A 17,253-nucleotide genomic window follows, 5' to 3' on the forward strand; every position below is an offset into this window, starting at 1 on the left:
GCACTCCAAACCCAAAGCCTTTCAAACTAGGTTGAACTAAATCTAGATTTAATCGAGTGTAATGCCTGTATATCATTCTATGAGAGAATTAGCAGGATGACATCACTCCAAATTATACATTTCAATGATTAATCTTGCCAGCCAGAGTTTTGTACTACTATACCACCCTAGTATCATATGTCAGTTTCAGTGGAGGGTGCTGAGGGGAGGATGGCTCATAATAATGGCTAAAACGGAGCAAATGGAATGGCATCAAACACATGGAAACCATTCCGATTCAGGATTTACCACAAGCCTGTCCTCCCAAATGAAGCTGCTACCATCCTGCTTTGTTCAGTTTTCTTCAGGTGAATGGTATGATATGCTGATAATGCTGTAATACACTTTTATTACTACTGTCTACGTGGCTTGGTCAGGATGCTATACCAATATACCAGTCTTGGATATAGGCTGCATTCAATACATGGGGTAGATTTTGTGAGATACAATTGGGTATACACTACTGTATCTAAAAATTATCCAGGTAATCAAGTTGTCGTCATAATTCACTTTTTTTTGCTGCACCTATGATTGACAGTCTCTCCCTAGGGTTACCACCAAATGTAGTACAACCAATATACTGTTGAATGGAAATAGAAAATGATACTAACCAGTATTCAATTCATAAGCCTAGTATTAACAAATATTGAACTCTCTCAGTGAAGTTAATCACACAATATTTTCCAACAACCACAGACTTCGATCCATGTTTCTATGCAGTAGAAATGAAATAAAAACCTTTAATTTGCATATTAGCCTCACACTGCCTCTGCAGAGTTATCTTGAAAAGTGATGGCTTTGTCCCTACTACTTAAAAGCTGATGGAAATTATGGTAATTTCACTGGAAATGTGGATTTTTCAGTACCTAAGGTATTGACCCAAGGTCGATCCCATTAAAATGTAAATCACTCCAAAATAAAATTTGTCTGAAATAGTGGTCCAACAGATGGGGCTCCCCTGAAATTCACTTGGTTCTGAAGAAAGCTTGAAATGGTGGCAAGTTCCATTATATTTTAAATTTGTGCTCAGCGTATGAAATCACACTTCTTGCTGGAGGCTTGTTTTGATATTTACAGTGACTAAATGTGAGTTGGAAATGGGGCCATGTCGTGATTGCATGCGTCAATGCATTGTGGTTTTTGTGTGACTTGGACTGTTCATTGTATTCTGACGGAAATCACAAAAAATGAATGATACTGATTTACTTTGACAATGTGTTTAGGATGTTGCTCTTCAATCCCATGTGTAGTTAGTCTTCATTATCTAAAACCATTCTGTAAAATATGTTTAGCATTTAGGTCTAAATACATTTGTTTCTGAAGATGTGTGATAGAAGTGCTGATAACTAGGAACCTTTGTGGCATCAGTCTTACAGCCTAATACTCCCCAAGTGCTGATGGGAGTCTTAATTTGACATATAGTTACTGTAGTGTGTGTCTCCAGAGTGTGTCGGAAAGTACCATTGAGGCACCTGAGACATGAACAAATTACCTCCAAATGAGCTCTAGCTCAACAATGAATGTTCTGTCAAGAATTGTGTTTTGTATCTCTCCTCAGGCTCCATCTATGAACCTCTCAAGCTCTCCATTCTCCACCGGGAGGATGAGCCACTATGGGAGAAACTTGACCGCTACTACAATGCGGGTAAGCACTGTGATTGTGATTAAAGTACTTACTATTTAAAATCCTTGTTTTGAAGACGTCCTCAAAGGTGGGGTCCTTTCGAGCTTATTCGTCTACTTCTAGGGGGTGTAGCTTTACAGTATTTAGGTTTGAAATATGGATTTCATTTGGTATGTTACTCTTAGGGCTCTATTTTAACAAAGCTGACGCAATGGTAAATCTAAGTGCAGGTGGTAGCGCTATTGTTTCAGGGATGTGTTAGAAATATTTGAGCTGTTTTCACTATCACAATTATTGGCGCAATTTGTTGGTGTTGCCACGAAAGGTCTGGGTTTTGACAAATAAACAAGTTGAGGCTTGGCCCCTCACTGGCCCAATCAGAATGTGCTCCATGGCAAAATATGTGTTGCTTCAGGTTGTGTATTTACAGACTTTTATGTATTGCCTTGGTAACAACTCCAATATCAATGTTAGTCCGTTATAGTTTTTTAAATAGCTTACAGAAACAAAATAACAAAATATAGAACTATCCCATCTTTCCTCAATAGGTTAACTTGAACCCATTTGCAGTCCACAGTGTTCTGAGTAATTGCATGGCTTCAATAGCATTCCCACTGATATAGAGGCGAGGCCTACTGCAAATTGTATTATGGCTGAGCATGGACGTGCCAAACGTTGTCATTAAGCAATATTAAATTCATTATTGATAAGGCCTAAAAAGAGAACTAATGATTCTAATCAAATTCTTAACTAAACAAAGAAACAACTTGTTTTAAAATGTCACACTTACAGGCACCATAATTTCTCTCCGTGGGCATATAATATTAAAACAACACAGAATATGGAGGGTTTTACGCACATCCAAAAATCTAAAGCGGGACCTGCATGGCTAAAATAATGTGGTCCTGCCTACAATGCATAGATAAAAGTGTTTTACTCCTCTCTAACTTGATGTATGATTACTGCCCTGTAGCACTCACGTCGGTAGCCATGAAGTGCTTTGAAAGGCTGGTCATGGCTCACATCAACAGCATCCTCCCAGATACCCGAGACCCACTCCAATTCGCATACCGCCCCAACAGATCCGCAGATGACGCAATTCTCACCTATGTGAGAATGCTGTTCATTGACTACAGCTCAGCGTTCAACACCATAGTGCCCACGAAGCTCAACACTAAGCTAAGGACCCTGGGACTAAACACCTCCCTCTGCATCGGGATCCTGGACTTCCTGATGGGCTGCCCCCAGGTGGTAAGGGTGGTCAACAACATGTCTGCTATGCTCAACACTGGGGGCCTTCAGGGGTGTGTGCTTAGTCCCGTCCTGTACTCCCTGTTCACGACTGCGTGGCCAAACACGACTCCAACATCATCATTAATTTGCTGATGACACAACAGTGGTAGGCCTGATCACTGACAACGATGAGACAGGCAGTGTGGTGCCAGGACAACAACCTGTCCCTCAATGTGAGCAAGACAAAGGAGCTGATCGTGGACTACAGGAAAAGGCGGGCCGAACAGGCCCCCATTAACATCGACGGGGCTGAAGAGAAGCGGGTCGAGAGTTTCAAGTTACTTGGTGTCCACATCACCAACAAACTATCATGGTCCAAACACACCAAGACAGCCGTGAAGAGGGCACGACAACACCTTTTCCCCCTCAGAAGACTGAAAAGATTTGGCATGGGTCCCCAGATCCTCAAAACGTTCTACAGCTGCACCATCGAGAGCATTCTGACTGGTTGCATAACCGCCTGGTATGGTAACTGCGCGGCATCTGACCGTAAGGCGCTACAGAGGGTAGTGCGTACATCCCAGTACATCACTGGGGCCAAGCTTCCTGCCATCCAGGACATATATACTAGGCGGTGTCAGAGGAAGCCCAAACAATAGTCAGAGACTCCAGTCACCCAAGTCACAGACTGTTTTCTCTGCTACCGCACGGCAAGCGGTACCGGTGCGCCAAGTCTAGGACCAAAAGGCTTCTTAACAGATTCTACCCCCAAGCCATAAGGCTGCTGAACAGGTAATCAAATGGCCACCGGATTATTTACATTGACAACCTCCCTCCTTTTTTTTTTTTTACACTTCTACACAAATTACCTCCACTAACCGATGCCCCCGCACATTGACTCTGTACCGGTATCCCCTGTATATAGCCTTGTTATTGTTATTTTATTGTGCTACTTTTATATGTTTTTAACTTTTAGTATATTTGGTAAATATTTTCTTAACTCTTTCTTGAACTGCACTGTTGGTTAAGGGCTTGTAAGTAAGCATTTCACAGTAATGTTGTATTCGGCAGAGGTGACAAATAAAGTTTGATTCTATTTTTTTGATATAATAAAGCTTTGGTGACTAAGCTTTGGCGATTAAGATTTATTTCCAAGCGGTCTCAGGAGCCAAATCCTTTATCTACTTCGCGATTGCATTGGGCAGACAAAAAATAAACTTAATTGAGGAGGGGAGGGTTTTTAATTAAATAACTTAATGTTAAAAAAATGTTTTGTTTTTTTAATGTTTCTAAATACGAAGTATACAGGTACCAAAAGCACGTTAGGCTACTTAAAAAAAAAAAATTATATATATATATTTTTAAAATGTTTTTACTTCCCCTTTCTCCCCAATTTCTTGGTACTTTTGTTAAAAACAGCTTTTGATTGGTCGGCACTGCCTGAAATTAGCACTTTGGATCATGTTTTTAAGGACACACCTCAAATATTTCCACTCCGCCCATCTGACCGTCAGCAAGCGGATTTTCAAGACCATAAATTGACAAACCTGGCGTTAGGGCTGGAAATAGCCATTGGGAAATTTCAAACTAACGTGCATTTGATACTAGCGCTGCCTTAACACTACCCGAAAATAGAGCCCATGGGCTCTAATCTGAGTCTGTCTGAGTCAGGTCACGCCATTTTCACAAGTTACCGCACCATTGGCAGACATGTCACACCCCATTGGTCAGTTGTGTTGATGACAGGGGGTGCATGGATACAGCATGGCAACAGATTTCATGACTTTCTTCATTAAAGGCAGGACACCCTTTGCTCAGTGTGGAAACAGAGGAAGTGTATTGCATTACATTGTAATTTTATGAAGGATAGAATGTAGTCTATTGTGATCTGTGCTTTGCTGTGACCTGGGGCTGTGGTCTAAATGCTATACCTATGTTCAAAACCAATTTACTTTTCAAGGGCAATACAGCTTCTATTATGTTTTATGTTGTGAGCCTATAAAGGAAAAATAAATGTTTGTTCTACTGAAGACAGGCGACAAAGATACTTCAGCGAGTTATCAGATATTGCCCATGTTTTTTGGGGAGCAAACTTTATCAATATGGTGTCATGCTTGATGTTTGAAAATCCAGAGGGTTGTATTATTTTTGTATCCACCCCGTAGGCTAGTATGAGACAGCTGTAGAGAAAAGACAGCATACTTGTGAAATGTTGATGAAAAAAGGTTTCCCCGAAGTGAGGGTTGTTTCACAGGCTGTCTAGGTTGAAATGAGGATGCTACAGGAAAAGCAGCCAAGTGAAAGACAGTAGGGGAGCAACTGGTCCCTCATCTGAAACCAGTCCTGCAGTGTGAAGTCATGGTGACAGACATCCCTAAAGAGAACAACATATCAGTGTTTCCCACCACCTGGGCTCCCTGGATGAAAGTGAATCCCACTCATTACTCATGAATTTTGTATTCATGTTACCCCTGTAGCTTTTATATGTTTGGTGCATGTTTTGTTCTCCAAGGTAAACGGATGCAATTTTAGCTTTTGCAATAATGTGACAGCACACTTTTTGTGGTGTAGACTATATTTTAGTAATATTTTACACAGTGCTTTTCCCATTCCCTTTTCTGCTCCGTCAGATTGGTCAAAGTTCAGAAAGCTTTAGATTGCTCTAGGTGAGGTTGTGAGTGATTTGTTCTACTAGCAATGAATGAAAGAGTACTGCAACAATAACATGCATCAAGCCCCCTGTTGCTCTCTCAGAAACGTTCTCTGTGAGATAACAATATGTTGAAATGTTGCTTAATTTTGTGGTCTGGACATAGCAGTTGAATGTGCTTGCTTAATTTTAGCAGGGAGCATAGCAGCAGTTGTTATCGCCAATGCACAGGCCAGTGGATGAATACCTTCTTTTTGGCCTCAGAGGTAATGAAATGATGATTCGATTTCCATTTTCTACCAAAAAAGTGCAATTGTAAAGCCAGTGGCATTACATGCTCTTAGGATGCAGTGTGGACTTATTCCCTATCATTCCTGAGCAAAAGACATTAGGGACATCACTGTCCCTCACAGTTCTGTCTTCTTTTTCTCCTGTGTGGGCCTCGGGTTTCTTATTTATGTGGTAATGTGGCCACACTCCAGTGCCTCTTATTTCATTCTCACACTTGATTATAGTGGAGGCATAGGGCTCGTATCTGACACTGGCTCGGGGAGATTAAGAAATGTTAAAACAAGCTTTATGTTTTGTTGTGGAGGTCTCTTTTACCTCTTTCTTTCTTTCACTCACTGTCTGGGAGCAGAGGAATGGCCCATTCTAAGAAACAGCGTTAGCTGTTGATTTAGTGGGACATTAGGTTGATGGATGATAATATCATCATATGAGACTGAGCAACTCCAACCTCAGTTTATTTGCATCTAGAGTGCTGTTGTGTCTTTTGGAGTTAGAGAATAATAACATATTTTACTGTGGTTTTGATACAGAGGAGTCTTACTAAGGTGCCATTTTTCTTCTGATGTGCCTCCAAATTCATTATATTGCCTTTTCCAAATCTAAAGCAGAGATTGAATGTGAGAAAAGTGAGTCAATGTAGGTTAAATTTATGGACCCAGCAGCCGAGTTAGCTGGGCTTGGAGCAGAAACAGTTGAGTCGAAGAGTCAGAGGATCAAATCAAATCAAATTGTATTTGTCACATACACATGGTTAGCAGATGTTAATGCGAGTGTAGCAAAAGGCTTGTGCTTCTAGTTCCGACAATGCGGTAATATCTAACAAGTATTCAAACAATTCCCCAACAACTACCTAATGCATACAAATCTAAAGGGGTGAATGAGAATATGTACATGTAAGTATATGGATGAGTGATGGCCGAGCGGCATAGGCAAAGTGCAATAGATGGGATAAAATACAGCATATATGTGATTATGAGTAATGTAAGATATATAAACATTATTAAAGTGCCATTATTTAGAGTGCATTGTATGACGTGACTAGTTATCCATTTATTAAAGTGGCCAGTGATTGTGTCTCAGTGTAGGCAGCAGCCTCTCTGAGTTAATGATGGCAGTTTAGCAGTCTGATGGCCTTGAGATAGAAGCTGTCATACAGTCTCTCGGTCCCAGCTTTGATGTACCTGTACTGACCTTGCCTTTTGGATGGTAGCGGTGTGAACAGGCAGTGGCTCAGGTGGTTGATGTCCTTGATGATCTTTTTGGCCTTCTTGTGACATCGGGTGCTGTAGGTGGGTGGGTGGGTGGGTGGGTGGGGGGGGGGGGGGGGGGGGGGGGTGCTGCTGCCTCTGCTGTTTCCTGAAGTCCACGATCATCTCCTTTGTTTTGTTGACTTTGAGTGAGAGGTTGTTTTCCTGACACCACACTCCGAGTTCCCTCACCTCCTCCCTGTAGGCCGTCTCGTTGGTAATTTAGTAATCTTGTTGGTAATCAAGCCCACTACTGTTGTGTCGTCTGTGAATTTGATGATTGAGTTGGAGGCGTGCATGGCCACACAGTCATGGGTGAACAGGGAGTACAGGAGGGGGCTGAGCACACACCCTTCTGGGGCCCCAGTGTTGAGGGTCAGCGAAGTGGAGATGTTGTTTCCTACCTTCACCACCTGGGGGCAGCCCGTTAGAAAGTCCAGGACCCAATTGCACAGGGCGGGGTTGAGACCCAGTGCCTCCAGCTTGATGATGAACTTGGAGGGTACTATGGTGTTGAATGTTGAGCTGTAGTCAATGAACAGCATTCTTCCATAGGTATTCATTTTGTCCAGATGGGATAAGACAGTGTGCAGTACGATGTATGACGATTGCGTTGTCTGTGGACTTGTTGGGGTTGTATGCAAATTGAAGTGGGTCTAGGGTGGCCGGTAAGGTGGAGGTGATACGATCCTTGACTAGTCTCTCAAAGCACTTCATGATGACAGAAGTGAGTGCTACGGGGCAGTAGTCATTTAGTTCATTTGTCTTTGCCTTCTTGGGTACAGGAACAATGGGAGACATTTTGAAGTATGTGGGGACAGCAGACTAGGATAGTGAGCGTTTGAATATGTCCGTAAACACACCAGCCAGCTGGTCTGTGCATGCTTTGAGGACGCGGCTAGGGATGCCGTCTGGGCCAGCAGCCTTGTGTGGGTTAATATGTTTAAATGTTTTACTCACATCAGCCACGGAGAAGGAGATGGGGGGGACGCAGTCCTTGTTAGCGGGCTGCGACGGTGGCACTGTATTATCCTCAAAGCGGGCAAAGAAGGTATTTTGTTTGTCTGGCAGCATGACGTCGGTGTCGTGACATGGCCGGATTTCTTTTTGTAGTCTGTGATTGACTGTAGACCCGGCCACATACGTCTCTTGTCTGAGTTTTTGAATTGCGACTCCACCTTGTCCCTGTACTGGCATTTCGCTTGTTTGATTGCCTTGCGGAGGGAATAGCTACACTGTCAATATTCAGATATATTCCCAGACCTCTTTCCATGGATAAATGTGGTGGATCGGATCGCGCTTTCAGTTTTGGGCGAATGCCTCTTTCCATCCACGGTTTCTGGTTAGGGTAGGTTTTAATAGTCAGTGGGTACAACATCTCCAATGCACTTCTTTATAAATGCACTCACCGAGTCAGCGTATAGGTCGATGTTGTTCTCTGAGGCTGACCAGGACATATTCCAGTCCGCGTGATCAAAACAATCTTTAAGCGTAGCTTCCGATTGGTCGGACCAGCGTTGAATGGTTCTCGTCACTGGTACATCCTGTGTGAGTTTCTGCCTATAAGACGGAAGGAGCAAGATGGCGTCGGGGTCGGATTTGCCGAGGTCAAAATAGGTGGTATTTATTAAACAGTGCAGATGACGAGAAGACTGGATCCTGAGGTTATTTACAATAGCCTACTGGTGATGATAAATTATGAAAATGTGTTGAAAGAAAGTACAAAATAATACATTGGCCAATACTATAATAACCAGACAAAATCACAGGGCCATACGGCCGTAATCTTACACATCTGACCTGGGCCGTGTTCAGCAAGAAAACAGAAATGGTGCTGTTTTGAACAACCGGTTGAAGAACTTAAAAAAAAAAAAATAATCTGTGAATCTACTGGTACACGCTCACTAGAAGCTAGTTCACAGTGTTGGTGAGACAGTGGTGAGGAGAAATAGGTTGGTGTTTCCAATTCTGGCGTTTATTATTTATATTACCAAGCACATATTTTAATGGACTAGCAATATCATAGTATTACAAGGAAGTATCGTTGGAAACAAAATAACATTGTCCAGAGCATGTGGGGAGAAATGGCGGGAAATAACACAGCAATTTTTCAATCAGCTTTCTTTTTACATTCACAATGCCAGGGGAAGCCCCAATACTTTTTAACTCTGGCTAACATATGAAATTGGCCAGAAGAAGCACTGTCCGTTTGTGTTTTTTTCCCAAGCAGCCTCTGGGGTCAAAGTAATTTTCACTGCCGAGTTACTGAAGGGTTTATTAATATTCTGCTTAATTCCCTCCATTGCCTCTTTATCCCGGCTATGCTGACATTGTCTCTTTGAATTGACCCGGACTCTCTTTAACAAACGATCTGGCAGAATGGATGTTCCCTTCATTTGCTCTGGCATAATGTGGTGATGAAAAATGAAGTACCCTGTTCAGACAGATTATTCATCTGGAGGGGTAGAGGGTGGTGCGGTGACAGATACATTCCTGTGATTCCAGGCCTTCTGTTTTAGTGTGACTTTATTTAAGCTAAATAATATTTAGAGGATTTCCATGAAGATAAACATGTATGTAACTCTGGAATGTATATGACCTGAAGACTGAAGTTATTGCCACCTTCACATGTGCAGTAACACACCTTGTAAGGATGTCTGGTTTTACAACAATAACTACACAACATACAGCTGTTTAACATACCTTTATATTCCATTCCATTTCACAATTTGCAACAACCAACAATGTTAATGGCCCAATGTAGCCATTTTTATATCAAGTCATTTCTGGGTAACAATTAAGTACCTTACTGTAATAGTTTTCCACTACAATGGACAAAAAACTATTTATCAATCAAGAATTTAGCTATGACTGTCTGGGAGTGGTCTGAGTGGGCAGGAGAAAGCTTAAAACTGTCAGAGAGGTTTGTAACTCTCTCTAACCAATTTACCGCACGGTCACCAGGCAAGCCTAAACTCTCGCCCACGCAAACAGGCTGATTCGAAGGTCCTGTGTAGATTGCATTTCTAACCAGCAACTATCAGGAGAGAACACTGGTCAATGTTTGTTTCATCAGCTGTTGTACAATATTTCACACAACAAAAATATAGTTGAAAGCCTGAGGGATCACCCTGTCGCTCTCTTGTTTCTCTCTCTCTAGTGAAGACCACCATTCTGAACTACCAGAGCCCGACCACTGGCCTCTTCCCTACCAAGACATGCTCCAGCTGCAAGGAAGCCAAGGTGCGGGACTCCTTGTATTGTGCAGCCAGTTCCTGGGCCCTGGGTCTAGCTTACAGGTGACAACACACACACACACACACACACACACACACACTGTATCCACAGCCACCTTAGATCACTGTACATTTTAAAGTTGATCTTAATAATTCATCTAGTACAACCTTAGTTAATGGGCTCCGCCAGGGACCAATATTCTTAATCAAAGCAGACGGCTTTTGTAATGCCAAGGGGGTGCTGCGTACTGCTGCTGCCCACTTAATAGAGCATCCAGACTGCACTGAGTGCACAAAACATTAGGAACACCTGCTCTTTCCATGACATAGACTGACCTAGGGAAAGCTATGATATCTTATTGATGTCGCTTGCTGAATCCGCTTCCATCAGTGTAGATCAGGTATTCCCAAACTGGGAAGTAAAGTGGTAACGAGCAAGCAGTTGCTCCCGACGCCACTTGGGTACACTGCAGCATCCACCGAGAGGCTCTTGCTGCCAAGGGAATGACTGACCTCTTGAAAGATGTTTTGGACACTACAGTGAAAATGGTTAACTTTGTTAAAGCAAGGCCCCTGAACTCTTGTGTAGTTTCAACACTATGCAATGATATGGGCAGCGACCATTTAATGTTTTTACAAGCTGGTTTTCAAGGGGCAAAGTATTGACCCGTTTTTAAAAATTGAGATACGAGCTTAAAGTTTTCTTTACTGACCATCATTTTCACTTGTCTGACTGCTTGCATGGTGACGAGTTTCTCACACGACTGGCCTATCTGTGCAATGTTTTTTCTCACCTGAATGATCGGAATCTAGGATTACAGGGACTCTCCGCAACTATATTCAATGTGCGGGACAAAATTGAGGCTATGATTAAAACTTCTTAGGGCAGCAATCCCGTTAACGGGATCGATATGACAACAGCCAGTGAAAGTGCAGGGCGCCAAATTCAAAACAACAGAAATTTCATAATTAAAATTCCTCAAACATACATGTGTCTTATACCATTTTAAAGGTAATCTTGTTGTTAATCCCACCACAGTGTCCGATTTCAAATAAGCTTTACAGCGAAAGCACAACAAATGATTGTTAGGTCACCACGAAGCCACAGAAAAAGACAGCCATTTTTCCAGCCAAAGATAGGAGTCACAAAAAGCACAAATAGAGATAAAATTAATCACTAACCTTTGATGATCTTCATCAGATGACACTCATAGGACTTCATGTTACACAATACATGTATGTTTATAGTTCATATTTATATAAAAAAATCTGAGTTTACATTGGCGCGTTACATTTCAGTAGTTCCAAAAACATCCTGTGATTTTGCATAGCCACATTCATTTTACAGACATACTCATCATAAATGTTACACATGGAATTATAATATACCTCTCCTTAATGCAACCGCTGTGTCAGATTTCAAAAAAGCTTTACGGAAAAAGCAAACCATGCAATAATTTGAGAACGGCACTCAGAACGGAACAGAAATCAGAAATAACAATTGAAATATTCCCTTACCTTTGATGGTCTTCATCAGAATCCACTCCCAGGAATCCTAGTTCCACAATAAATGTTTGATTTGTTCGATAATGTCCATTATTTATGTCCAAGTAGCTACTTTTGTTTGGGCGTTTAGTGCACAAATCCAAACGCTCATGCAGATCCAGCCGAACGTCGGACGAAAAGTTCAAAAAGTTATATTACAGGTCGTAGAAACATTTCAAACTAAGTATAGAATCAATCTTTAGGATGTTTTTATCATAAATCTTCAATTACGTTCCAACCGGAGAATTCCATTGTCTGTAAAAAAGCCATGGAACGCAGGTCGCTCTCATGTGAAATGCGCGTGACCAGGACCTGGCTCTCTGCCAGACCACTGACTCAAAGAGCTCTCAGCCGGCCCCACATCACAGTAGAAGCATCATTCAAGTTTCTAAAGACGGTTGACATCTAGTAGAAGCCCTAGGAAGTGCAACTTGAACCATATCCAACTGTGTATTCGATAGGGCTGAGTTCAAAAACTACAAACCTCAGATTTCCCACTTCCTGTTTGGATTTTTTCTCAGGTTTTTGCCTGACATATGAGTTCTGTTATACTCACAGACATCAAATTGTTTTAGTAACTTCAGAGTGTTTTCTATCCAAATGTACTAATAATATGCATATATTAGCAACTGGGACTGAGGAACAGGCCGTTTACTCTGGGCACCTCTGGGGACCTTATTCATCCAAGCTACTCAATACTGCCCCTGCAGCCATAAGAAGTTAAGAAGTCGGAGCTATTCTCTGTATGCATTAACAAGGATAACACACAGGTCTTTTGTGTTCAAATGATCTCAAGCTTACGGACAATGTCAAATGTGATATAGCGAAGCACCTGAGTGAGTAGGGTGCGCAATTACGCAGGTACTTTCCCGAAACGGATGACACAAACTGCTGGATTCATTATCCCTTTCATGCCCTGCCTCCAGTCCACTTACCGATATACCGAAATTGCAACAACCGGTTCTGTGAACATTTTATTTTAACAAACATTTTATTTAATCAGAAGCCACTACCATATTTCTGGATTGGGCTGCGCTCAGAGTATTCTGCCTTGGCAAATCGCGCTATTAAGACACTGATGACCTTTGCAACCACGTACCTATGTGAGAATGGATTCTCGGCTCTCACTAGCATGAAAAATAAATACAGGCACAGACTGCGTGTGGAAAATGATTTAAGACTGAGACTCTCTCCAATACAACCCAACATTGCAGAGTTACAGTATGTGTATCCTTTCAAGCACACCCTTCTCATTAACCTGTGTTGAGTTATTCACAATTTTAGATTAACAAATAGGGTTTTATATGTAATATGGTTAAATAAAGAGCAAAATTATTGATTATTATTATATTATTATTTGTGCCCTTGTCCGATAAGAGCTCTTTGTAACTTCCCACGAGCCAGGTTGTGACAAACTCACACTCATTCTTATGTTTAATAAATGTATCGTTTACTGTGTGTGTGTGGCAGGCTTACAATGATGGCAAAAAACAACATTTGGGAGTGCGCTGACCCTGGTGCTAGAGGGGGTATGCAGCTGGAGGTTGAATGTTTGAAGGGGTACGGGACTATTAAAAAGTTTGGGAACCACTGGTGTAGATGAACTGAAGGAGACATGTTAAATAATTCTTAAGCCATGAGACAACTGAGACATGAATTTTGTATGTGTGCCATTCAGAGGGTGAATAGGCAAGACAAAAGATTTAAGTGCCTTTGACTGGGGGGGGGGGGGGGGGTTTAAACATCAACAGCACCATATTTCCTCCAAATGTTTCTCTCGTCTCGAGGCACAATCCTCTCACCTTCAGACATCCTGTACATTCTGGATCTCTGATTATGAAACAGGTCACTTTTTTTCTTTTGTAGTAATGTGTCCTTTACTTCATACACTGAGGGCTCAAGTTCAAGTGGACATCTGAGATACTCAAAATAGTCAGGGACTTTCTCCACTAGACCTTGTAACAAAGTGCTCTTTCAAAACCGCACTGGTGTGCGTTTTTTCTCCCAGGGGACAAGAGAGTAAAAATAGAGTGTTCAAGTAGACCAGAGGGGCCTACTCATCCGTCATGGTTTCTTCCCATTAGCATTGTCACAGGAATTTAATTAAGATGATTCCAATCTGACAGCACAGGCCCAAACCATTACTTACCCTCCATGTGACTAGAGAGGGGACTGGAGTGTGTGCACTAGATTGGAGTGGATGGATGGGCAGATGCCCATGTCTGTGTGCCCAGTAAGTCTACTGCACTGGTGGAAATGTAGGAAATTAAAGTGAATTTATGTAATTCATGAAAACATACACTAGGCCTACACACAAATGGTAATGACATCAATGACAAAAAGTGAATGTGCTTTGTTGAATAAACAACTTACTGAATATTTGCATGACATGGAAGTTATTGGAGAATACTTTATTCCATTTAAATGTGAAAGCATTCTTCAGAAGTTATGTGAGCCCTTTTGACAATATGATGACAGAGTACAGTATACTGTGCATTCGGAAAGTATTCAGACCCCTTCACCTTTTCCAGGAAATGTTTGTTACGTTACAGCCTTATTCTAAAATTAGTTAAACTGTTTCTTTCCCTTATCAATCTACAGTACACACAATACCCCATAATGCAAATTAATGAAAAAATAAGAACTGAAAGTATTCAGACCTTTTACTTTGTTGAAGCACCTTTGACATTGATTAAAGCCTTGAGTCTTCTTGGGTATAACGCTTGGCACATCTGTATTTGAGGAGTTTCTCCCATTCTTCTCTGCAGATCCTCTCAAGCTCTGTCAGATTGGTTGGGGAGCGTCGCTGCACAGCTATTTTCAGGTCTCTCCAGAGATGTTAGATCGGGTTCAATCCGGGCTCTGGCTGGGCTTCTCAAGGACATTCAGAGACTTGTCCCGAAGCCATTCCTGCGTTGTCTTGTGCTTAGGGTCGTTGTCCTGTTGGAAGGTGAAACTTCGCCCCAGTCTGAGGTCCTGAGCACTCTGGAGCAGGTTGTCATCAAGGATCTCTCTGTACTTTGCTCCGTTCATCTTACCCTTGGTCCTGACTAGTCTCCCAGTCCCTGGAGCTGAAAAACATCCGACAGCATGATGCTGCCACCACCACCAGTTCAATCAGACCAGCTAATCTTATTTCTCAGTCCATTGGGTGCCTTTTGGCAAACTCTAAGTGGGCTGTCATGTGCCTTTTTACTGAGGAGTGGCTTCCGTCTGGCCACTCTACCATAAAGGCCTGATTGGTGGAGTACTGCAGATATGGTTGTTTTTCTGGAAGTTTCTCCCATTTCCACAGAGGAACTCTGGAGCACTGTCAGAGTGACCATCGGGTTCTTGGTCACATCCCTGACCAAGGCCCTTCTCCCCGATCGGTCAGTTTGGCCGGGCGGCCAGCTCTATGAACAGTCTTGGTGGTTCCAAACTTCTAACATTTAAGAATGATGGAGGCCACTGTGTTCTCGGGGCCTTTCAATGCTGCAGAAATGTTTTGGTACCCTTCCCCAGATCTGTGCCTCGACACAATCCTTTCTTGAAGCTCTTCAGACAATTCCTGTGACCTCCTGGCTTGGTTTTTGCTCTGACATACACTGTCAACTGTGGGACCTTTTATATAGATGGGTATGTGCCTGTCTAATCAATTGAATTGACCAATTATGGGGTATTGTGTGTAGCTTGATGAGGAAAATGTTTTATGTCATCCATTTTAGATTAAGGCTGTAACGTAACATGTGGATAAAAATGTGGATAAAGGGGTCTGAATACTTTCTGAATGTTATGTAGAGGCCATTGTGAATATCAATGAATAACAACTATTGTTAATGTCCTAATAGGATTTAAAACCTGTCTATAACTGTGTACAAATACAATAAGTTGTCGAATTTAATATGTACCATTATTGTAGGCACAGGCAGTATAACTAGACTCTGGTAATTTTGTGCAGTGAAGTAGGATAGTTTAGGTTGATTTAACGTGCTCTTCTGCTCATTGGGCCGTTTTTCTCTATCTCATTATGGCGACGATCAACCCTGACGCGTAGACGCATCGATGATGACATGGGACGCACCCATGAGCTGGAGCACTCAGCCATCAAGTGCATGAGGGGTATCCTCTACTGTTACATGCGCCAGTCTGACAAGGTGAGTCCACAAATGAAACGTCAGACCATAGGACCACAGGAAACACTGTAGTTCATTCTTAGTGATCTAAACAAATGCCATTATCCAGTAATGAATATCGATTTTTAGCAAACACAGAAACTGTCAATAATGGGGGGCAAAGTTAAAGATCTCTGTCCTTTTACTGATCTTCTCTGTTCTCGCGCTTCAGCGGTTTACTATCTCACGCTTGGATTGGTTTTATCTTTATGTGGATGGAATAACATAGAGGTTTCCAAATGGTTTTTGCCTCAGCAGAACACTTTTGTGTAAAGTATTTGAGCAGACCGCTCAGTCAAAATAGCAGCATTTATATTGTTTATAGGCCTCTATGAACGCATAATTACAGCTTTAGTACAATCGAACACTTCTTAAGTCCCTGTGTTTTTTTCTAATGTTCTGGTCTGTTGCCTTTGAAATTGTTTTGTTTCATTTACTCATGACCTTGACGACCTAATTTATGGGAAAGCTTTTCTGTGTCTTAATTATAATGCACCGTTTCTTCAGTTAATTACACAGTGCAGCGCTCATTAACATCTGTCTCTTGCATTCACAGAGAACATGCCATTTTTAATGAACCCAAAATATAGAGGGACCAGGAAGCAAATGTTATCATATAAAAAGAACTACAGAGCCATAAAATACATTAAAGAGAGGGCATCAAAGTGTGCCACAATGTACCAAGGAAACTAAACACAGTCTTAACGGATTAGCCACACAACGCATGCTTCTCGAATGTGTTCTGACATATTTGACTCCGGAACCATTTATTTAATGCTAAGATCACACACACACTGACACACAGTGACATTTGACAAGATTCATAAACTGCACCGTTGTGAAAATGCACTTTCAATAACAAATGTTAGGGTATTTTGGATCGCAACAGCTGACTGCTTTGTTCGTCTTATGGACTACATTACAGTTTCAGCCATTTCCCCAACCAATTAGTTATCCAGTGGGTTGACAAGCTCAGCAGAACAGAACAGTGTAAATCTGGGACTGGGGTATGCCCCTGTTGACCTGACAACTAGCCTACAGAGGTGAAAAAAGTAAGTGTGCCGGAAGGGGGTGAATGGTTCGGTCAGTACCAAATGTTGGCACAAAATTATCCGCTCACGTGCTGTGTGAAGCAAACTCATCCAGAGTGTGTTACTCGATGTGAATCACTCAAATCTGACCTGGGATGGTTTGAGGAGGAATGTCATATGTGCACGTCTTTTACATGAATTGC

At 41.9% G+C, this 17,253-nt stretch overlaps 1 protein-coding gene across 4 annotated transcripts in view; it reads left to right on the forward strand.

Annotated features, from left to right (window-relative positions):
* Nucleotides 1-17,253, forward strand: part of LOC139411359 (phosphorylase b kinase regulatory subunit beta-like) — an 81,911-nt gene that overhangs the window by 1,607 nt on the left and 63,051 nt on the right. For all 4 annotated transcript variants that reach the window (XM_071157629.1, XM_071157630.1, XM_071157631.1 and 1 more), the window contains 3 exons: nt 1,598-1,684; nt 10,245-10,383; nt 15,902-16,001. In XM_071157629.1, coding sequence (XP_071013730.1) covers nt 1,598-1,684; nt 10,245-10,383; nt 15,902-16,001 — 326 coding nt within the window. The remainder of the gene's footprint in view (nt 1-1,597; nt 1,685-10,244; nt 10,384-15,901; nt 16,002-17,253) is intronic.

This window comes from Oncorhynchus clarkii, chromosome 6 (assembly GCF_045791955.1).
Source record: "Oncorhynchus clarkii lewisi isolate Uvic-CL-2024 chromosome 6, UVic_Ocla_1.0, whole genome shotgun sequence".
In the NCBI taxonomy this organism is placed as follows: Eukaryota; Metazoa; Chordata; class Actinopteri; order Salmoniformes; family Salmonidae; genus Oncorhynchus; species Oncorhynchus clarkii.